The sequence below is a fragment of the Zophobas morio genome, unplaced genomic scaffold (genome assembly GCF_036711695.1).
Source record: "Zophobas morio isolate AGI-343-1 ecotype UQ-CSIRO unplaced genomic scaffold, CSIRO_AGI_Zmor_V1 ptg000106l, whole genome shotgun sequence".
Classification (NCBI taxonomy): Eukaryota; Metazoa; Arthropoda; class Insecta; order Coleoptera; family Tenebrionidae; genus Zophobas; species Zophobas morio.
In genome coordinates, this window is record NW_026972211.1 from 49,476 (window position 1) to 72,785 (window position 23,310).

Sequence of the window (23,310 nt, forward strand, 5' to 3'; positions counted from 1 at the left end):
ACAAGAACGAAATCGATTTTTTCTCTTATACTCTCTTCCAATTCCTCTCTTTCGCAATGCAGGCCATCGGCGTTCCTGAATAGGATCGAATGTACTTCAATGCGTTTGGCAGGGCTATCATAAAGATTTAAGAAGCTCATAAGCAATTTGGCCATAGTAAAAAGTGTATTTCTTAAATTTAATTGGTTATCCTTAATATTGCCTTCAATGCAAACCCTCTCTTTCGTTGAGGAGGTAGAAATAAATTTTTTAAGGGGCGCCCAAGTTCAGGTACAGCAGTGGTGGGTGAAGGCCACCTTTTTCTTATGTTTTTCGAATAAAATGTGTACCCCCTATAGATTGCAGTGTGGTCGCCCTAACAGTTAGCACATCTTGATGGAGTCTCGGTGGTTTAGTGAACCGTATAGTTTCGTGATTTTCACCACATTTGACGCATTTGTGGGCTGAGGTGCAGTGATTTGTGTTATGGAACGAAAAGCTGGCAGCGATGACATTGACCAGGTGCTGTTCTTCAGGCTTTCTTTCCACAGAGATTGTGATGAAAAACAGAAATAACTTTATAAATTGATACTTCAGATCTCGTTAGATGCACAAGAACAAGTGGAAGCGGTTTCTTATCGTCTCTAAAGCTTTACTTTCCAGCAACTTTTAATGGGTGTAATCCTTGTTGTCGTAGATCTTTGATCTCTTTGAAATCCAATTCTGGATTAAAACTACGTTAAATGTTCGCTCTTCAGGTAGTGATTGGAGTAAAATTCATAATTTCTTTCAGTGAGAAGCTTTGTGGCTTTTCGAAAGTCGTCAAAACTTGAGAGGAAAACTTTAATGTTATTTCGGGTATCCCTTGAGGTGAAGTTGTTGAGGTTACTGTCTGATAAAAGGGAAACTACTTCCGGCCATTTATGCTTTTCACGTATAACTATGGGAGAAATAAATATTTATTTTTGGGGATGTGTTACTAATATTGTCGCTGGTGGCCGCTTTGATATTAATTTTTTTTTTGGGAAGTGTTACCACTACTGTTACTGCTCTTAGTAGGGGTATAATTGTTATTATTACTATGGTTCTCACCATTATGGTTATTAGTATTATATTTAATACTATAGTTACTGTTACAATATTTGTTATTACAGCCACTTCTTTGACAATAGTTATCACTATTAGTAGTGGTATCAATCTTAATATTAATGATAGCAACTTCGACTTCATCTACGGGCATGAGCGCTGAAACTTATAGAATTGGGATTTTCCAAGCTAAAGAGTCGCCTTTCCATTTTTTCGAAGCACTAAAACCGAAGTTGTTTACTTTGCTTTCAAATCCGAAAACCTTTTCATTTGCAAAATCTAGTTTTGTTAATAGTTCTTCAAAGGTAGTTAATAACTTGGCCACCATCTCAGGGGAGTAGTGTGCTGCCATGGCAGTTTATTCCTGGTAAACATTAAATAACCTCTTTTTTAAAAAAAAGAATCGTTTATGTGTTATAGAGCAACGGCTGGAGTTAACAGTGCTATCTTCAACCTAACTTTTTAATAATTTTTTATGCTTCAAATATATTTAGAACTAAGAAGGGAAGGTGACAATAAATTTAAAATAACAAAAGTACTCCTCGTCGCTCTATTCTTGCGTTATACTTACAATATATATAAAAAGTAAAAGAGTGTGGTACGCTAGTTATGTTAGCATAATGTGGTCTTCATACGTCTGTTATGTAATTGTGCAGGAGATTGTAAAGATAGAAATCATAAAGTTGTCACGCGTTCTTATAAAGTATTAAAGCCACAATTAAATTACTGCATTAGAGAAAACTTAACACAAATAGAAAAAAATTTTCCCGTCTAAATTCTTTAAAATCTTCCAACTACTTACCTATCATAAACCTTCTAAGAACATAAATATCGCTTTAAGTTACATAAATTATTATTGAATAGTCTCTTATAATCTGGGTAAAAAGCAAGTTGTTAATGGCAATATAAAGTAAGAAAATATGAATGAATTGTTTGCTTTTCCCTGTTTGTAATTGGTAAAGTGTTCGACATATTCTCGATAATTATTACTTGCCTAATAATATAATGTTGTGGTAAGTAAAAACCTTTAAAAAGAGATTATTTGGTTGCCGATTCTAACTTTAAAGGTTTTGTAGGCCTTCTTATTCTTTAAATAAACCGAAAAATAGGGTGGTGGGATTTTTCTAAATAATTATGATACTAGTTTATAAATGAATAAAAATATAAAAATATATCAAAAGACAAAAAGCAATGTAATAAAAACTTGAATGCTCCTAATTTAGGTCAAGGGCGTTCCGAAGAAATTAAATTAAAATTGCCATATATACATTAAGTTCGACGTTTTTCATTATCTCCAAAAAGTTGGCAGTAAACCAAAATAGTTATTTGGAAGCCTAATAGAGAGACCAAACCATACTGCATTGATTTTAATTTTTAAGTAAAAATATTTTTTTTCTAAATACTAGGAAAAAAATAATTTATATATAAATCTTGCTCCTTGTGGTACGCTTTTCTAAAATATAGCTATCTGTCATTCTGGTAAAAAATAAATCTTTTTTAAAGCAAGAAAAAAACCGGAAGTAATATACTTCTGTGTATAAAAGTAAGTTTATTTTATATTATACTTTGACCATTTACCCTCTTAATAAAACTAACGATTATTTATTATAATAAAAGGCTTTCGTTTTCATTTGATAAGTATTCGGATAAAATTTTTTTAAGACTTTTCATATCGTGAACGGGCAGTCTTTAAGTAGTGCTTATATGATACAAAGGAAAACAGCCTGACAAGGCAGTAAGAAAACCTTTCCGAATGAGCACGTGTTTTTAAATTGATGTCATTGGTCACAAGAACTACGTTCCGAAATAGATCCGTGGCTGTGTCTTGTAATTTTAATTATGTTTTGCTATCAATTATTATTATAATTATCATTATCATTACTAGTCCCTTCCCCCCCCATATAGTCTACTGTTAAAGTTGCTACTGCTGTGCATCGTATGACTAAATATACTGAAACGTATATAAATAATTATCTTTTCAGCCAATATTCTTTGCACAAATAATTATATGAGAAAAAATGCTTTAAATATTACATAGCCTTCCAGTTTACACCAAAAAAATAAAGATATTAGTTTATAGATATTTCGTTAGTAAACGATGGAAATACCAACCAGGAAAAACCATCAACTGGGAATACTGCTTAGCAACTGGGCATACTCAACAATATGATGAGCTTAACCAATCACAGATGAAAGTGAAACGCAAAAGAGGCTATAAGGATATTGAAACGGTTTGCACTACTAAAAATGTTTTAAAATCTGTTAAAGACCGCATTCTTTATAGTGTAAAGTTTATCAATGAAAAAGGGCAGCGGGAGGAGAAGGGGTAGTACAACTTATTATCATTATAAGTCTTATTAAAATTATCATATAATTATAAAAAGACCTTTTTTAATAGAAGACCGCTTCGAAAGTTCTGTTGTTGCGTGCAGAATTAAGTCGTCGTTACCGAGGATCTTCAATTAGATATACTAACTAAACTTCTATAGAGCAACCAATCTACCAAAAACCCACGTGTTGAGGCGAATAAATCTGCTGTTCATTTCTGAACTTAAGAGTATTCAAAACGTTTCCGCTAAAAGTCTATGACTACTAAACACGTGTCCATGACTCGATTATTATAAACAAGAGAACCATCATTTTGATAAAAGGATTCTTCAGTGCAAACTCTTTTTTAAGGAAAATCAGCGCTTCTCTTGACTTTTCTGCGTAAAATATTTACAAATAAAGGGAACTTCTTAGTTGAAATAAGATATTTTTATAATTAAGCTTAAAATTAACAATCGCTGAAAATATGTTTATGAAGAAGCTTTATATAATAAAACCTTTTAAAAAGTTTACACGATCTCTATTAACAAGTTCTGTTGCGCTCCCTTCATCCTCTCCTTTCGTGAGCCCTTTTGAAATAAAACAACACTACTTTGTGCATTTCATAAAATGGTTATACCAAAAAAAGAGCTGACCTGTAATTTCGTTGAATACCACAAGTGGACAGATAATAGTAAACTTTTGGGCGTTCAATAGTTTTTGTATGATGGGCAAATAACTTTCAAGTTTTTTCATGAGGAATAATAAAACATCTTTAAGTGTTTCTTGGTACCTAATAATAGAAGTGTACCTTATAAAGCAATTTGTATCGAAAACAAGGTTCACTGGTGCCACGTGGATAACGACAGCAATGCTTTCTTCATTCCTTTTTTCCGATAATAGACTCTCGTAAGTTTGCTGAGTTTAATAGTAAGTAAAGAGATATTGTCATGTACTAAACGACATTTTAAAAGTACTTTAGTTTTTATAGCGCCAATAAGTTGTTGTTGTTTTTCTTTCAAATGTGTAAAGGATGACTCTTGGCATTCAGTATCCCCCTATTTCATATATAACAAAAAAAAAGTTAAAAAGTTTATATAGTATTTTTTCACGTCACTATAATAAGTTAGTGCTTAAAAAAAAAAGTTAAGAAGAGTATAAAAAACCGTTGTGAATTCCTTTATTATAGTCGGGTGTTGGGTGTCGACTGGCGAAGGAGTGCTTGTTACAAAAGTGGTTGGGACTTTACTTAAAACAGTATTTCTATTGCTTTCTCTTGTTGTAGGTTGACTAAAAAAACCGCAATTCTGAACACAACAATTATAATAATCGTATTCATAGATCGGAAGAAGTTCTGAAACAATATAAGTGCCGATGCCTAAGATTGTGATTCTGCGTGTTATTTCACTTGCAAATGAATCATTTATCTAGTTGGCAAATAAACAAGCACATCTTTAACAATAGCGCGCGAAATCAGTATATATACAGAGAACAAATAATAAAGCAGTTACCAAAAAAAAAGTGAAATTTACCAATCTGATATCGATGTTGTCATAAACTTCTTTACCAAAAAAAACTTCATAGGCATCGCTAAGTGGCTTTATTCCCAACACCATTAGGTCTTCCCACAAAAATTTATTATCAGTATTTTTATTGTTATTGTTATTATTATCACAAAAGTTTAATAAATCTGAAAAAAGTTTCCAAAAATATAAAATATAGAAATCGTCATCTTCCATTTTATTTTTATAAGACTTCGGAAAAAGTTCGGGATAAAATTCAAAAGCTTTTTTGATAAAACTTGCGTTATCGGGGCTAAACATTACACTAAATTTTATACACAAAAAATAAATTGACATAGAACCAGTTATCAGTATAAATATATATACTTATTTATAGTTATTATTATTATTGTTACGTCTCTGATGCTCGCTAATATTTGATGAACAATTAAATAAGAAGCAGCATGAAGGTAACACGTGGATTAATATCCAACCAATGAGAGGGTTACTTTACCTTGTCAAAAAGGGAAGCACAAGATCCTTCCGCGAAACAAACCAAAGAAATATAATTTTTATGCACGGAAAAACAGTTTTAACCAATTCTTTTTATAAAATAAGAGATATAACTTTTGAGTAAAAGATAATGTAAACAGTATATATATATAAACATTTAATATTGAATACAGGTATAATACTATAATATTACAGCACATATATAATATATATGATAACAGTGAAAAGGCTATAAATATTATATATTTCAATTCTCATATAATATATATATTAGCATATGGATTAATGATGTAATTATTACACGTGAATAACAGAAACTAAACGTACCTATTATTAAAAGATAATAAAGTGTACCAGAAAGCGAGCATAGCTTATTAATATAATATATATTTTCAAAGGGAATAAAAAAATTACTTAAGATTACTTGAGTAGCAGTATCAGTATCTACAGAAAAACGATACAGTATTTATTTATAAAGCGCAAAGCTATGCCCGTTTAAGTAAGGAGGGTCAACAATCGCAAGAGAGCGAAAGCTCCCTACAATATAGTAGTAAAATGCGCCTTGTACATGCTACCAAAATTATAACAATACTTGGTAAGCAAAAAGTAGAAGTCCTCATAAATAGTAAATATATCGTGTCAAAATCACAAAAAAAACATACCAGTATTAGCGAGGACCAATTGGATTAACACAAGAAGATATTCAATAAGAAATGAAAATGAAAACTTCCACAAAACGTTTTCTTGGTTTTTCAAAAACGCATTAAAAGTATCATCTTTGCCAGTTTTGCTTCCACCAGTGAGTGCAGGAAACTCATCGGCATTCAATAAGGGCGTTCCGGAGACTTTGACGGGAATATCCATTCGTTCTTCGCAACTGAAAATGCAAATAACAGCACCACGGAGAAGAAATGATGTAGAGAAACTCGTTCCCTTTCAAATAATAAAAATAATAATAAACATGAGCTTAAAAAGAAATAACCGTTTTCTGGGCGAAAAGTACACGATTGAGAAAATTGTGTTGGAAAGAAAAAAGACGTTCCACGCCTTTAATATAATAAAGTAGAAAACAGAACGACTTGGCATAACAGAAGTAATATAATTTTAATTAATAAGGAAAACAGTGTAAAATTATAATTAAAAATATTGTTTCTGTTGTGAGTAATGTTAAAACTCACGAATTTAATACTCGCTAAAGGAAAGTACTACAAATCAAAGCAAACTTGTTAGAAAATAAAGTTTACTCAAAAGTCCCTTAACCGCAGTAAATTACAATGACCGTTTACTGTTTATTATTATAATCCAGTTACTGCATAAACTTATATTGGTGTTTTTTATTAACGAAAGGTTTTCTTTTTCTTTGTAATAAAAAATATAAAGATAATTATAAAAGGTAAACACGTTATTGTTAATAATTAGAAGAGATTAGTCAGTGTAGTTACGTGCATATTAACAAATAAAAAACCAGTCCGAGAAAATAAGGCTCCGTGATACAAAAGAAGAAAATCTAAACCAAAAAAAAAATAGATAAATAAAGAGTGTTTGCTTCGAAAAAATAAAGCTAAGCAAAAAAAAAATTTAATATTTAATATGTATTTTTATTAATACTAAATAAACGTTTTCTCAGTAGTTAAAATAGATAAAGTTATGAAGAAAAGAAACGAAGTACTAAAGTGTTGAAGGTTTATGAACTCTATACACAGTGAATAAATAAATATTTAAGCTTTAATTATAACGAGAAGCCCAGTAAAATTTTAAAAAGATAATAAAAAGTCAATATCAACGTCGATAAAAAAGTTTAAATAATTGATAATGACAACAGCCAATAGGAAAGCAAATAGTATTCTGCAGCATTAATAATAACACCTGCAGCCTCTTCTTCAGCGCAGTTAACTGCACATTTTTCTTTGTATTTATCAAAATCTACAAAAGAAAACTGAAAGTTTTTACGTTCTTTTTTTTCTTTGTGGCGTTCTAAAAAAAATATTATCAAAAGTTGGTAATACAAATAATATATATTTAATAAAAATACCATCAGAATCAAACTTGCAAACGTTATCGATAATCCAGACTTCTTTTAAAAAAGATTTTCTTTTATACTTTTCTTTTATGTGAATGTTCTTAAAAAATAAAAAATAAAAACGTTTTATGTTCAGTAAGTTTATATCATTTGCTTAAAACGGTTCACTGTATATAAAAATATCGTATAAATAATTAACCGAGAGTTCAATCACCAATCGGTCCACAGATTCCAGCAAATCATTATTTTTAGTTTTGACTGATTCAAATACTTGAGTTAAACTAAAGAATAAGGTTGTTACTATATTTATCAAGTAAAATATCAGTGAGGCCGAAAACCTATCTCTCGCGGTGAGGATCGGTTTCATCACAAGCAAACTACGAATATAAAAGTAGACAGCGGAAAAATAATCGCCCTACAGAGCAGCATAGATGCAAAGACAAGAAAAAGCACTCTGAACAGCAGTAGAAAGAAAGAAACCTCGTGTAAGGAGACGACAGCCAATTGGTTGTAAGGCTTGGAATTTCTGTATATGAGCCCTCGTGCGCAGCAGTAATAAGAGGCGGCTAAGCGGTAGCCGTGGAGCAGAGGGGTAGTGGAGGAGGCGGGCAGGTCCAGGAGTGAGGCAGATGACGCGTACTGTTGCATATAACGCTCGAGATCACCCGCGCAAATAAACGAGCGATGACTATTAGACGAAATAGAAGCTAAGTTAACGACACTCTCTGCTTAGCAAAAGTTGTTTAGTATTGATATTTAACACATAGAAAAGTTAATTTTTAAGTTGAAGTGTAATTATACTATTCAACCAATCGCGGATCATCCATAATAACTTTTAATAAATATAACTTTAACAATCATTACAAAACCTTTGGACCGCTAATAATATACCAACTAACTTTCTAGAATAACAAAAACTTTTATGTATCAAAAAATTACAAACTTTTATATTGAATTTTCTTAGCTAATATGCCACGCATTTCATGGCATATATTAAGGTAATATATAAACTTCTAAGTAATATTTAGAGAAGAAACTGCTATATCATATAATAACATTTAATAATAAAAGTAATATTAATAAACTGTAAAAAAAAAATTAAATAACTTTTAGATGAATGTTTTATGAAAAATTTTATATACAACAAAGTAATTAATAATATTTGTGGGTGTCAGATATTCACACATCACAAAGAAATTATAAAAAGTATAAAACAGTAAATTCACAAAAAAACCATATAATAATCCCTCAATATTATGACGTAAGTATTGTTATCAAATAATCAAGTAAATTATTTATAATACATCAACGATTTTTTAAAAATAAGAAATTCTCTTATAACTTTTGTTTGTACAAATTCTTTTTATAATACACTTTTCAGCTTCATTATTTGAAAAGAAAAAAAATTGAGTACCATGTTAGTATCGACTGTTTAATAACTTTAGAGTTCTTAAAACTTTGTAAACTTTCTTCTACTTCTAAAAAATATAAAAATAAAAATTCTTATATATTTATACGATTCTTAAGTACAATAAATTAGGTTATTATGAAAAGCAAACCCTAAAATTTTGAAGCGTTAAAAATACTCGCAACTGGTTCTACCTTCCTGAAGGGGCAGAAGTTCAATATATGTTTGATCTAGACTCCCCTTCAAGTCATTGATAATGTGAACATTCAAAGTAAACTTATAGTTCTGCTGGAGAGTATCAATGATGCTTCGATACCCCTCAACCCCTTCCTAAAAATAAATAAATAAATTCATAATAGATAATCTACTAAAGTTTACTAAAAAAAGGTAAAAATAATTAGTACTTTTAAGAAAACATATATTAATGTATCAATCTAAACACGTTATTTATAATACTTTTAAAAAAGTAATAAATGTTTCATAAATTTTGGAGAGATGATATGTTGCAGTTATCAAAGTTTCCTCTGCACTTTTACGGGTCTAAAAGCAGAAAAAAAAAGAATAATAAACATTTCTAAACAAAAGAAAATTTATTTTAATAAAAACAAACTACCTCGGGAGAAAGAGAAGTGTTATCGCGCGTTTCTCTGTGTCTCACTATAGCTTCGTTCACGTCAGCAATTTGAGTTCTGAACCAAACAACTAACTTGTAATAAGCGCTCCTCCACAAAACCTGCAAGCAATAACAATGAGACGCTAAAATAATGCAGCACAAACAAAATAAGGTGAGCCAAAAAAGACAATAAAAGCCACGTGGTGCTTTGGATTAAGTAGTAAAAGGAGTTTTTAATATATTTTATATGTCAATTAAGCAATTATTGTAATAAAAGTAACAAAGTATAAAAAATGACTTATAATAAAAACTTTCAAAATAGTAAATAGCAGTAAGAACAATAACAATAATAGTACGGTTTCGAGGTCGCAAGAGTGCGCAAAAGAAAGATCCGAAGAAACTATTTTAATACAAATTTGCTGCAAAAAATTGCATGCAGTTAATGCCATTTGCAACTTTCGTTCTTCAGCCTGGTATGTTTGGGGTAAACGCATAATAAGTACAAAAAAAATTATTTAAAAAGTAAAAGTCAAGTAAAAAGAAAAGTATGAAAACTTTTTTAAAAAATTATTCGATAAATATGCAAAATTAAAATTAAGAAGCAATTTTTTCAAAAAATGTAAAAACGGTGACAGCTTTTTAGCAAGTAAAAAAGAACTTGAACATTCGCAAATTCTCTTAATATGAAAAGATGTAATACTTGATATTCGTACCAATAAGATAAATACTGAAAAGCGCAAATTGAAAAAAAAATTGTTTATTACTGAACATGAATAAAATAAGTAGATATACGATAACTTTTAATTCTTCCAAAAGTGATAAGTCCTGTTGATGTTTATAAATATACAATAAGTAATAATATTATCTAAAAATAAAATCTGTGACCACTTTCATATTTGAGATTAGCACAGAAATTTTGGAGACAAACGCCAATGCGTCTTTCCATAATAAAGTTAGTTCTTTTCTTCTCTAAATTATATAACATAAAAGCAGTTTTGAAAGAAAAATAAAGAAACCTTTTTTTAACTAAAAGTATTCTAAGTAAAATATTATTGAAAAAGAAACAAGAAATGGAAACTTTATATATTATCAATATAGTTCCAAAAAATATTAATGTAAAAAGAAAAATTGTATAAACGAAGACAAAAAGTGTAAGTAAAAGTAAAGTAGAATTCTTAAAAGGCAAAAATGTGTTCAATCAAAAAGTTTATTAAAATTTCTTTTGAGCCAAAAAAAGCATTTCAACAATTTATATGTAAATATGTGTCGAGTGTGATAAATAACATTTATAAGTTAATAATAAAAAAATTACTTTAAAATAAATATTTGTCACGACTATTAGAAAAAGATATAATGATTAATTATATAAATTTAATATACCCTTTAATAAAAGAGATTAACAATTAAGAAAAACGAATCAATCTGAAATTATAAAATTGTAACATTAATATAATAGAAATAGTTGCTGTTTAGTTAATCTCTAAAAATCTTAACTTAAACAGAAAACTTAAGTTTTCTTTAAGCATTCTCAAATAATTATTCAAATAGGTATTCTAACTCTAATATTTTATAAAAAGGTTATAATAATTTATTGATAAAACTAAAAAACACAATATAAATCTTATGAAAGCTAAAGATATCTATCCCGAAACTAAAAAGGTTTAGTTATGAAATTAAAAACATTAAAATAAAATTTTAAGAGTTATCTAAATTAATAAAAAGATGATTTGTCCTTGGTAGTCCCTAACCTTCACGTTTAAAGAGCCGCAAGAAGAAACTCTTTTCTTTTGGTCAATACTAAAATTCTTAAGTTGATATTTTCCAGTAAATCTTCCCTCTTTAATAACAAATTAAAGTTTATATATAATAACGGTAACCTATTAAAATTACGAGAATCAAATTCTTGCCCGACAGGTTTATATCTTCTACCTACTTGGATAAAGTAACCATAACTATATAAGAAACGGTAATATCTAAACAGAACTTCTACGCGATTCTTTTTTATCCTTTTCGAGAGCGCTCTCGCTGTTATCTAAAGTTAATAAAATTTAAAAAGGTTAATCGTAATAAATGTGTGAGGACTAAAGTTAAAGAAGCACGACCAGATATGGTGTAAGGAATATTCCGATCGTAAACGTTACATTCCTCTTCAACCTTAAAACTATAATAGTTGTATTTTTGATAATAAATCATTAAATTTATAAAAATACATAAATTGTCTAAATATTTAAAAAATTATAACCCCAATTAATTGTTTAAAATATATACCCTCTATTCTTGGTAGAATTCTTTTTATTATCAAAGCTTTTATCAAGACCAAAACTACGGTCTAAAAAATAATAATTTTTAATAATAAGTCTATAAATAAAAAACCTTCAGCAGCTCTTCTAGCGGCAACTTCTATAGCCTTGGTGGTTTTCAATGACTCTCCTTACAGAATATAATTCCAATAAACATAAAAATTTTTATTTTCATATATTTTAAAAAACTAATATAAAGTTAAAATAATAGTAACCATTTAGGCTTTTTAGTAACAGTTTTCTTGCCACAGCCTCGTGCTTGGAATTACTGCTACGACTTAAGATGACAATAAGTAATAGTAGTAAAGAAGGTTTAAAATAAATACCCTTTTTCTCTTTCTCGAAGTCTTCTTTTGTTTTTTATTTCTTCTGCTTTGGCCTCAAGTTCTTTATAAGTTATTGTAACGACAGGAATTTCTACAAAACTAGGGGAAGAGGATTCTCTTTCTTTGCTACTCATTCACGTTAGGTAAAAGAATTTTTTTTGTGCAAACTTTACAATTATGGCTTTTTCTAATGCTCGATCGGGTTAACAACTTCGATTTCTCGAGCTCTCAAACAAAACACGTCTGGTCTAACGGGTAAAATACAAAAAGCCATCACACCGGGATCGACGGTTGTGGCCGTAGCTCAGCGGTTAAGAGCTTTGACGCGCATACTCAAGGTCGTAGGTTCCATTCCCACCGAGGCAGCTCTCTCTAGGCCTTTGAGGGTTCGTATTTAACCTCGCCTTCATAAATTAATATAGTTTCCCACTGGTACAAGCTAGGTTACTAACTTGTGTTTCCTCCACGCCACACGGAGGGCGGAATTGTAACTCATAAGAGAATTCTTCCGCTAAAAGACGATTGGCATGTTTAGCTATCGCCTTTAAAAGGAGAGGGCGTTGCTTTTAAAGTGTGTCCAGCGGATCAATCTGTAGATCGCAGTGAAGGGTGTCATCGCGCTAATTACGGCGCGTTTGACATATAAAGCAGCAGTTTATTTGGTCGCACTTGAGCGGAGACGCTATTGCTGATAGTTCGCAGGCCCAGTCAGCAGTGCAAAGGTCATGATCAACCAATTGCAGTAGCTTGCGTAACAAGCCTCGCTATACTCGGTCAAACGCCTTCTCAACGTGGAGGAGACAGCGCCAGTGACTTTCTTGAAATGAAGGGCTCCAGTCTTACCCAGTCATATTTTTATGAAACCCAAACTGAAACTGTAGGAAGATTTTGAGGGCGTTCACAACCGCCTTCACACGCTTTGAAATGACTGCTTCATTTAATAAAAGGCTGATAGGTCGGTACTTACTTGGAAGGCTCAGATGCAGTTGCGGTGCCTTTGTTAACATCATGACTACATCTATTTTGCCATTCCACAGGAGCAAGCCGATGATCACCGAGTTGGCAAGGCTGCACAGATGACCTTGGCATATATTTTGACATTAAGCCTGTAAGGCCGTCAGGACGAGGCTTTTTTGCGATTGATTTGTTCTCATTAATTGTCGACGGTTGTATCAGCCGAGATAAAACTTGACTCAAGGGGCGCATTATTGATGATTAAGGAGGTAGGTAGCGAGCACTGGGTAACAAGATGATCAACAAAAAGTTTCGCTTTAGATAGGTAAATTTTTTTATATAGAATATTGAGTTTCCGTCGTAGCTCAGAGGTTAAGATAATTGATGCGCATGCTCAAGGTTGTGGGTCCAAGTTCCATGAACGCGATTCTCATTTTCGGTTTTTAATGGGTTGCCTTGCGTGAATAACTTTTTCCTCACAACTTTTTATGCATTTAAAAAATATATATTATAATACTATAAAAACTATAAAAAATATATATTATAATACTATTATTAAAAATTTTTTTTAATTTTGATTATATTATCGTTTTAGAAATATTATTATGTATTTTTTCTTTGTTTATTACAAATTTTTTCTACTAGTATTAATATTAATTGTCTTTCATTGTTCATATTTGTCGCCGTTGCGAAGTGATGACCGAGGTATATACCGCAATTTCTAACTCGCTTGACGAATTTCCGAAATAGGGCACAACCATTGGCAACAGCCTCAAGTACTTCACGCAATTTTCTATCCCACTGGCTGTTTAGATGCGCCAGCAGCTTTCTTCCAATATGTCGGTGAACGCGCGTAAGAACCGCTTTGTCTTCAATGCGGAAGTTACATAACCATTTGCATGAGATAGTCTACTATCGAAAGTGTACCCGTATCAGACGGTTTTATCGCGACTAATTGTGGTGTGTCCCCTTTTAGTGTTACGGTTAATTCCGACAGATCAAAAGTTCAATGCACTGTGAAAGTACAGGTTTCCATTTCATAAGGTAGAAAAGTTCACGGGATTTCTGAGATTAAAGAGGGTTTTAGAAAAAAGATAGACTCCGAAACCTCTGAACTGGCTTGGGGGCCAGTTCCCAGAGGATTACGGATCAAAAGAGGGCTTCAGAGAAAGAAAAAGGGCACGCCCTTGGACCTCTGGGCTGTCCTAGTTCAGTGAACAAAGAGGGACCTGAACAACTTACTCAATCTAAGATTGAGGGGGGAGTATCGAACATATTCCATTATAACCGATTTATCGCCCCCGTTGTGGGGTGCTCTCTTTTGGAGTTGCGGTTAATTTTAAAATCCATACTAGCATATTTGCATCTTTAGCCCTTGGGAAAGCGATTAGGGCCGTCCATAACTTCGTGTTGTCGTTACATATCTGTGAACTTCTGTCATCGCACTCTCGTGATCGGCAACAGCATTGTTCAGTAAACCTGGAGTTTTCAGTTGTGTAAGGTAACTTCAAGAAGGCCTATGCGAACCCAATTCAGAGAACTCTTGCTCCAATTCGTATAAGACCGAGAGAATTTCACGCTTCCTATAAGTCTCATAATCCGAGCAGGACCAGCAAGCGTACCGAACTTCAATAGCCATAGAAATAATATGTGGTTGTTGTAATATATATATGATTGGACAGAAAAACGTGTAAACTTTTTCTAAGAAAAATAAAGGCGTACCATTGTATATTTATAACTTAAGGTACTCGTAATTTATTGTAGAAAACCCATTAATGCGTCTCCGTTAATATAACCTTACTTTAATTTTTTTTTGTATAAAAAGTTATTATATTCACTATTACGCGGATAATAATATAATAAAGGATATAGCTATAATTTTAGAATTTAAAGATGTTATTTACTCATTTCCGAAGAAAGTCGGATTCTACCACTGGTACTTTTAGTTTTACTTATAATTATCATGTAACCATAATAAAGCTTAAGCCACAATAATATTTTATTTTTTTTGCAGAAATTTTTTTCATTTTATAACATTTTGTTATAGAAACAGAGAGTGAAATTTCTAGTGATTCTTCACAAAGTCTCGAAGAACAAACCGAAGTATAGATTTTTGTAACTATACGAGTTCAAAGTTAAATTTTTTTTTTTTTATAAAAAATCAGGAGAACAATGTGTTAGACTCAGAGTCACGAGAAGTTATTACTAAGCTTCTCGACGATAAGGTGGATATTACTCAAACATGAATAATTATTTTTTGTTCATTTCTTATTATTAGGAGATAGAAAACTTGGAGTCCGTTGAACATCGAGTTTTTAATATAAAAGAATCTAACTTAGGTTTTTAATATGTATTAAGTAACAGTTTTAATAATAAGCATCTTACACCAAGTCGATCAAGATGGCGATCTCGACCCTCATTTATGTAGCGAGTGTTTAACTGGGTAATATATATAATTGGTGTTTGTCTACACAACTAATTGATTTTTTACTTGCTTGAAGCATTTTACTGCATGCATTCTAATTTTTTTATTTTTATTAAATTTAAGGCCGGCAATACTTCGCTGTGTTGAATGTCAGGATGCCTTTTGTTTTACTTGTTTTAAGGTGCTTTAATTTTTTATTTCGCATCTTCGGTTATGTTTTATCGTTAATTATAAACTTTACCATATGTTTTGTTATTTACTACAAGTTATATGGTTTTAAAATATTTAATCGAGTATATTAATATTACTTGAAAATATATTTATTAAAAAAAGACAAAGAAGTACGAGTTAACCTGCTCCATTCTTATCATAATTCATATTTATATTAAAGTCTACTTGTAATTTTAAATTTTGACTAGTTATATTTCTTACAAAGATGATACATCGCTCTGGAAATCGGCAATTTCATAAAACAGAGTCGATGGACAACGATGGAGGCTCATTATTTTTATATATAATAATTTGTATTATTTTATTTATAATTTGTTATATTAGACTTGTCAACTTCGACTGTACCTGGTAATTTCTGCTCTTCTCTACCTCCTTCAGTTAACGCTATAAGCTCTAAAAAGTTTATTTTTATTTTTATATTTCTTATAATCTTCTTTGCTTTCTAGCTTATAAATTATTTTTCTGTTTAACTTTATAAATCACAGTTATTTAAAAAGAAAATTTAATTTTTTTTCCTGCGACTCCTGTTTAGCTTCCATTGCAATATTTTTAAGTGGATCATATATTTTTTAAAGAGTCGTTGAAAATAAATATATATATTAAAGAATTATTTTAAACTAAAATTCATGCAAAGTGTAATACTCTTACTTTTGGATGGAACTTAATACTATTTGAAGTTATTGCCTTCGACTATATTTTTTATTTGTATATATAAAATATTATGAATTTGATCACTTTTCTGTATAATAAGTATATTTATTATAAAGTGAATGTTCCGACCTGCTTATTCAGCGATCGAAGTATATTCCTTTGAGGCTCACTCTTCTAGAACGTAAGAAAATGAGACTTGTCGAGGCTACGCTTCATGTTTCCGAGTACACCGGTAATATTATTACTATTATTATCATTATTATTATCGATATAATTAATATTATCATTAGTATTACTATTTCATTATTATTATTTGCAGATCGTATGGACGTCGCTAAGTTTATTGATAAAAAGAATAGAACTTTACAACAACTTCGCGAGATATGCGCTATTCTGACGGGGGTTCTTATTTCATTGGACTATGAAGAAGGACAGCTTTTGATGGATAACAGAGAAGTTATTTATTAAACTAATAAAAACTTTTCTTATGCTCAATAACTATTGTGGATTCTCTCATATTATTGATACATTATAAGAGCTTTGTTAACATGTTTTTCTGCTTTTTCTCTTTTGAACATTATTTATATTTTGATATTATTGCACCTTTACTACTCTATATATTTTTCTTTGATTACTTTTATTTTGGCTTTGGGGGGGGATTATTTATAAAAATGAAACATATGAAGCTTGTTTACTTCATTTATACTTCGAGCAATTTTTTATTATTTTTAATATTTTGGAACAAAAAATGTTATTATATATTTATATTTACTTTTTTGTATAAAGTTTTGTAAATATGAAAAAATATATCAAGAACTCTTTGAAATTCCACGGCGGTATAAAATATTGAATCCCGAGAGAATGAGGTAAAAACTTTTTTACTTTACGTTTAATAAACTCATTTGTGTGTGGAATATATATAGATAAAGCAAAGCTTTTTTTTTTGTTTATTTGTAACATTTCTATGAACGAAGGTCCTCTTATGGAAAGCTAATGTACTTTTTACAAGATACATGCGTTTCGGAGATTCAAAACTTATTACAACTTAACTGCATTCGGCCAATGAGGACAGTATATTCTCTGTTGGCCGAAGTATTATTATTGTATATAAGATATTAGCTTTACAATATTCATGAATTTCCTATTTAATAAAGTCATTATATTAACCGCAATTAAAGAAAAATTTGTAATATTTACATAAAAGAGGGGAAAACTGGCATTATTAAAAGATTCAACTGTTGAAACCGCCACCAAAGTCATCACTTCTGCTGGGAAGTCTCGCTCCGAGGTTCAGCGAGATATCAAAAAGAAAAATGCCGGTATATTTATTTATTTTATTTTATTTTTTTTTATTAAACTTTAATAATTTTTTTGCCAATCGTAACATTAGTGCAATCAATATTTTAGAATATTATATATTGTGTGGCCCTCAAGTTTTTTTGAAATACTTTAATGCTTTTTTTTTGTGGGTTATTCGCTTGCTTACTAGCAACAACCGTAGTGATTGCATTAGTTTTGTTTTGGTTTTTGCGCTTTATAATAATTTGTTACTTTTGTTACTTGAATTTGTCATAATTACTTTTTTTGATTGGCTGCGATTGTATATCTTGATAGCTGTGGCCTACTTAGCGCGCACCTATTCTTCTAGTTCGCTATCAAAAGAAGAAATTGAACGCTGTCTTCACTCTATTAACGACAACAATACATTTCTTTACGCCAATCGGGATCCTTGTGAAAAAGTCTGTATTCCTTATTGGATTATTTGAACTCTGCATATTTACAGGCTTGTTACATAATAGATGATTGGTTACCTGAAAAAGTATTTCAAACCCGATTCGTTCGAACCTGGCTATTCGCTAGTAATTACAGCGGGAGCGGATGGTTAATTTATTTTATTATTAATAATTCATATTGTTGCCTCACGTGGTTATCCACTTATTTTAATTGTTATATCTGTTTATTTTTTGAGTAACGGCTATTTCTTTAAGCCGGCTTTCAAATAATTACTAAAGTAGATCAATTTTTTAGTAAAGTTGTATTGATATAATTATAATTATTTGCTTAATTTATATCTTATATAATAATTTGTATCGCCTCTTCCCTTTTGAAAATTGTGGTGTAGTGTTTGTTTATATGTTATAACTGTTCCTTAAATATTGGTATTGCTTGTCCTAAACTTATTAAAAAAGGCGCACGACTTTCACATTCCCATACACGTCAGTACTATTACTGTTTACAGTCTTTAACGCTTTGGCGGGAAATATTACATAATTTTTATCAACTTTGGTTTTGCACAGGTAAATTATACTAATTGGTATTTTTATATTATTTAAATGGTCCTTTGTTGGTATTTGTTTCCAGAGAAGGATTTGTTGAGCAATTCGAATTCTTATGAATTAAAAGATACTGGACAAGGCAGATTTAACATAAATAAAAATTATAAACTTTTTTTTAATAAACTATTTTTTTAGGCCTGAATCGGCTTCACGATTGTCCAGAAACTTTTCGCTTAATGCAAGAAATATTTTTAAATGCCCAACGCGAGGCATGACTATTTCACAATTATTATATTTATTTAAGTACAACTTATCTAAAGTTAAATATAGCCATTCGTAATTATTTTTACTTCTCAAACTTTATATCTTTTCTAATTATTGATATTTCAAATGATTGTTAATATAATATTATATTCATTTTTCACATATAATTATGCATATGAAATGCTTATATGTATTTTAACTTTATTGATAATATTTATTATATAAAACTACTTTATAGTATAACTTTTGTGGGTTATTTCATTTGAACAATTGAAAATTTTTGTAAAAAACTTTTTAAAATTATTTACGCTGTTTCAATAAAACTTCTGACCTTCTTTTAAATACTTTTAGGTTGACCAATGGATAGGCAGCGCAGTATTTCATTTGGGCGACCACAATGTTCCGAATGCATTAACTTTTATTTCGAAGGCTTTTTTATTCTATTAATATTATGAAAATTTCCAATATTTAATTAAATATAGTACACGCAAATATCGCAAATTCTCACGCCGATATGCTCCTGTTTGCAAAACATAAAAGGTCATTTATTAATATAATTTTTTTATCTCAAAGTTTTCTTGTTTTTATTTATTTTAAATTTGTTGTATCTTTTATGTATATATAACTAAACTTTATTGTAAACTTTTTATAGGAATTAGCGAAAACAAATATATCGCTGAATATATCAAAGATGAATTTGGTGGAATTGAATTGTTAACCAAAACAATTCTTAAAGATTTTTTCTGTCGAGCATTTGATGGAAGTGGCGCTGATAATTTTTATGACGCTGGCTCCTGTACACCTTTTTATATATTACTTTTCATTATCAGAAAATTTAATTTTATGTTTACTTAAAGAAAATGATTCAGTGTTAAGTAAATATTCGGTTTCTGTTGGTCTTAGCTATTTAGTTTTGTTACTTTATGCGTTATACGCACTGATACTCTGCTTTTTAAGCGTTTCATGAGTAGAGATAAGCAGTTTTTTATGCAAACATATCTTTATAAAATGCATGGAACATCAAAATCTTCCTTATAAAGTACTATATATTACCAAAAGTATTAAGTTTCCTACTGAGCTTTACTGCACTTTAAATACATCCAATGCCAAGTACTTCATCACTATCGTTTGCGCAATATATAAAGTTGATAAATAAAATTTTTTTACTTATTTATTTTTCAAACTAATCAGAAATGGTGCTTTCCACATATTTACTTACAACCTTTATTACTATATCATACCTTTGTGGGGAAGTGGGGGGATGATTATCCACTGCCTTTTAACTAACTTATCTTATAATTTTTGGTTATCCTCTTTTTACGTTATTGGACACTTTTTAATTTATATTATTTTCAAGTATTACTACGGGTCAAAAAAGATTCTATTAGAGCACCAAGTTATGCGTACAAGTAATTTTTTCTTACTGCCCTGTTGACTGGAGTATGTTTTAAGTCTAAAATAAACACTAAATTTAAGTTTAATAAATTGTTTTCCAAAAACAAATTTTACTTGATGATTTATATATTTGGTTTTAAAAAAGCTGAAAAAGAGTGGTAGTTTGTAAAGTATAGAAAGTTATCCTCTCATATATTATGAATTATTAAAACTCAAAAAGTTAAAATCATTTATATTGAAAGCTGATATGTAAGCGTGAAATTTAAATTATTGATCGGCTTCCAAAGTAAATGTACTGCGTAATGAGTTAAATAATTTTTTTTTTAAGTTTTTATAATGAAAAATTCTGTATATAAAACAGGTATAGATGGTCGCTTGACTTCTGCTTGGAACTGGTGTTCCCAACTGAAATCCAAACCTTTTTACTATATTTTTCTTCTTACGGGGTTTATTGGCTTCGATGGAGAATTCACTTAATTTGGGCTTTAATAAATTAGTTTCTTATAGAAATAAATAACACAAGTTTAATAAGTAGATTTTAAATAAACTGTACAAGCCAAATTTGTGAAGACTCCTTTAATAAAGTTTTTAAAAATTAGTTGAATCTCTTTGAAGTAGGGTTTTTAAATATATTATAATTAAAAAAATGTTATTTACATTTTTTATTTGTGAATTTCTATTTTTTAGAATATTACTATATTTATTTAGTAAGAATTTATTTTTTTTGTTTCCTTAAGAAAAAGCGTTTTATATATCACATAGCATAAATATTTAACAAGTTAAAAGTATATTTTGGGGTGCAGACCTTAAAAACCGACCAACGGTGTCTACTAAGAACAAGGCACAAGATCTTAAAGATCTATGCATGCACATGGCTTAATTTACTATATTAATACCTCCAATAAAAATGACTATTGTTCAATTTCATTAATTAAGCAAAATAGACATACAAAGATAGAAATATGTAAACTGCGTGATTCATTTATACGATTTCTAGGAATATTCTTTAGTTAATGTTAGTTTATAGTTTTTTATAAGTGCTTTATAGAGTACATAAATAAACTATATTCAACCATCAGTTAACGCATAGAACTAGTAAAAAAATAATAATCTAAAATTCAGATATTTTTAAAGTATTGTAGAGCGATACAAGAGATCGGATTTTTAAAGTATTGGAAGCAAATGAAAATACATATCGTTGTACGTATAATAATAGGTCGACTGTTAGAGTAAATTACTATTAAACTTGAATTTACAATATTGGGCTATCAGTTGAATATAATTCTTTATATGAATAAAACGACATAGACTATTTAGTTTCCCAGTAATCTTCGATGGGCGTCGCGATAAAGTTTTCTTCCATTTCATATAAATGCGAGCTCATGTCCTCAAGCATCTGCTGTAAAACTACCTCCGTGGTCTTCTGTGATTTACAAATAAGTTAATTGAATTATTGTACAGTATTTTTAAAGAGGCTACCTTTGCTTCTACTAACTTTTTCTGCCTCTCATTGACTAACATGTTTAATTCTTGAAAATTTTGAAAAGTAATCATATTTTTAATTTCAGTTATAAGTTGAAGTAAAGACTCCGCTCCCTTTACCTATAATATTTAAAAGAATTTTGGAAAAAATACAACTATGCTACTTTCAAAAACTAATAAGAAAATAAGAATTATACGAAGTAATGTTATAAAATCGCGAGTAGGCATAAGTTCTCTATAGAAAGGCATAGCTATGGGCTTAAAAGTTAACAAAATTTAACAAAGTTGTAAAATCGTAGAGTAGAATTTATGCAAGCGCGCACGAAATAAATTGCAGGCTTACATACTATTATTTTACAGGGAAGTGGAAGTAGTTGCTGTTTGAACTTATGAAATAGCTTCAAAATTCTTAAAACTAAAGATAATTTACTGCAACTAGGAACTTGATTGTTTATTAAGTTATGCAATGCAGGAATATCATAGGGGTAAGAGTTAATTTTATACCCACGAGTAAAGGAACAACAAAATTACGACAATGAACGACATACAAGATTATGTGTTCTAACTGTAATTTCAAACTTTTCTCGAGCACATAAAGTTGCCGTGGGGAGAGTGTTTCCACCATCGCTAATGTCTATCTGAATAGTGTTGTTAATAAGGGATTTTCGATATCTATTTTTTTATAAATGCGGAGAAATAAAAGTTTATAGAACATTAGAATAAGTTATTTCCCCAAATTGTTTAAAATTAGGACTATACCCTATAAGATCGGATAATATTATCAAAAGTGTCAAACATGATTTTTATGTTGTCATCTAAACGCCTATTTAAAAGTTCTTTGGTTTGAATAGGCGTTGAGGTCGCGGTCATTTTCTAATCGGACTTACGAATACTTTTAAAAGATATTCGAAGATAAGCTGATATTATATAATATAATATATTAAAAGTAAGTTTATAGATAAGCTGTATATCCGATTACAGACCAGTGAGCTAATTTGATTTTGAACTTGAAAAAAGTTTACGACTTAACAGCCAAAAGGCAACTTCCGCTTTAACTTTTAACTACTCGCTTTCCCTCTATTGGGCAGTAGAATACTCTCGCTGGTTCCTTCGTTCCTGCATCCCTTTAGTTGCCTGATGGAATTTTATTTGTTTATTTTACATAACCTCTAATAGTAAACTCCTTATACAAATTTTTTTTTATCTACGCTTGAAGAATATTTTCCCTTATTTATTTTATTACCAAAATAGAGCTATTAAGTATAACTTTATAATAAGGTTAAAAGAATTGATTTTTATTAACTTTTTTAGGGTTAATACAGAGAGAAGACTAGTAAATAAAGTTTACAAAGTAGTTTTCTAAAATCTCTTTTTAAAATATTATAAGAGACTTTGTGAATCTCGATTTTTTTTTTCAACATTTAATATTCGTTCCTGCAAAGTTACTAACCATTTGCAATTTTAAAGTAAAGTGACTAAGTTAGTTATAAAAGTTCTTCCAAAAGAGACTTCTCTTTTTTTTTTAAAAAAAAAAGTGATGAATAAGGCATAGCGATATTTACATTTATTTTCTTAACA

The 23,310-nt window shown here is 29.9% G+C and overlaps 2 protein-coding genes and 2 long non-coding RNA genes across 4 annotated transcripts; 2 read left to right on the forward strand and 2 right to left on the reverse strand.

The window, feature by feature from the left end:
* Positions 1-2,665: 2,665 nt before the first annotated feature.
* On the reverse strand, positions 2,666-12,250 carry LOC135144517 (uncharacterized). Its single transcript, XM_064076545.1, has 35 exons — positions 12,055-12,250; positions 11,944-12,005; positions 11,802-11,858; positions 11,697-11,757; positions 11,531-11,589; positions 11,413-11,460; positions 11,319-11,357; positions 11,177-11,265; positions 10,314-10,397; positions 10,227-10,253; positions 9,785-9,898; positions 9,429-9,548; positions 9,272-9,355; positions 9,010-9,145; positions 8,822-8,885; positions 7,888-8,095; positions 7,746-7,822; positions 7,607-7,688; positions 7,420-7,507; positions 7,254-7,361; positions 6,853-6,894; positions 6,370-6,434; positions 6,050-6,320; positions 5,389-5,476; positions 4,905-5,199; positions 4,539-4,799; positions 4,350-4,430; positions 4,184-4,290; positions 4,029-4,111; positions 3,891-3,962; positions 3,700-3,770; positions 3,580-3,648; positions 3,452-3,521; positions 2,811-2,889; positions 2,666-2,752 (listed from the first exon to the last, which is right to left on the reverse strand). Exons 1-35 carry the CDS (start codon positions 12,186-12,188, stop codon positions 2,671-2,673), a joined length of 3,477 nt encoding a protein of 1,158 aa, XP_063932615.1. The 5' UTR covers positions 12,189-12,250; the 3' UTR covers positions 2,666-2,670.
* Positions 12,251-14,876: 2,626 nt separating this feature from the next.
* Positions 14,877-18,786, forward strand: LOC135144521 (UPF0652 protein-like). The gene is made up of 17 exons (XM_064076549.1): positions 14,877-14,944; positions 15,056-15,111; positions 15,174-15,233; positions 15,287-15,347; positions 15,400-15,451; positions 15,557-15,614; positions 15,870-15,930; positions 15,989-16,064; positions 16,432-16,547; positions 16,635-16,771; positions 17,102-17,181; positions 17,290-17,407; positions 17,520-17,634; positions 17,930-18,054; positions 18,115-18,196; positions 18,505-18,612; positions 18,677-18,786. The coding sequence occupies exons 1-17, from the start codon at positions 14,902-14,904 to the stop codon at positions 18,784-18,786; spliced, it is 1,458 nt and encodes a 485-aa protein (XP_063932619.1). The 5' UTR covers positions 14,877-14,901.
* A 2-nt stretch (positions 18,787-18,788) lies between these two features.
* LOC135144533 (uncharacterized) lies at positions 18,789-20,709 on the forward strand. The gene is made up of 4 exons (XR_010283188.1): positions 18,789-18,860; positions 19,207-19,395; positions 19,508-19,651; positions 20,612-20,709. It is a non-coding gene; the product is annotated as an uncharacterized LOC135144533 (long non-coding RNA).
* Positions 20,710-21,625: 916 nt separating this feature from the next.
* Positions 21,626-22,320, reverse strand: LOC135144512 (uncharacterized). Its single transcript, XR_010283178.1, has 3 exons — positions 22,281-22,320; positions 21,730-21,852; positions 21,626-21,673 (listed from the first exon to the last, which is right to left on the reverse strand). It is a non-coding gene; the product is annotated as an uncharacterized LOC135144512 (long non-coding RNA).
* Positions 22,321-23,310: the final 990 nt, after the last annotated feature.

Bases quoted from the DNA above. Each gene is read 5' to 3' on its own strand.
- LOC135144517 (XM_064076545.1), bottom strand. From the start codon at position 12,188: ATGAGTAGCAAAGAAAGAGAATCCTCTTCCCCTAGTTTTGTAGAAATT. The intron at 8,886-9,009 runs GTAGAACCAGTT...TATATTTTTTAG, and splicing joins ACTTCTGCCCCTTCAGGAAG to AAGTAGAAGAAAGTTTACAA. The intron at 4,291-4,349 runs GTACTTTTAAAA...TATTAAACTCAG, and splicing joins TTGGCGCTATAAAAACTAAA to CAAACTTACGAGAGTCTATT.
- LOC135144521 (XM_064076549.1), top strand. From the start codon at position 14,902: ATGTTATTTACTCATTTCCGAAGAAAGTCGGATTCTACCACTG. The intron at 15,112-15,173 runs GTATAGATTTTT...ATAAAAAATCAG, and splicing joins GTCTCGAAGAACAAACCGAA to GAGAACAATGTGTTAGACTC. The intron at 18,613-18,676 runs GTAAATTATACT...ATTTGTTTCCAG, and splicing joins TCAACTTTGGTTTTGCACAG to AGAAGGATTTGTTGAGCAAT.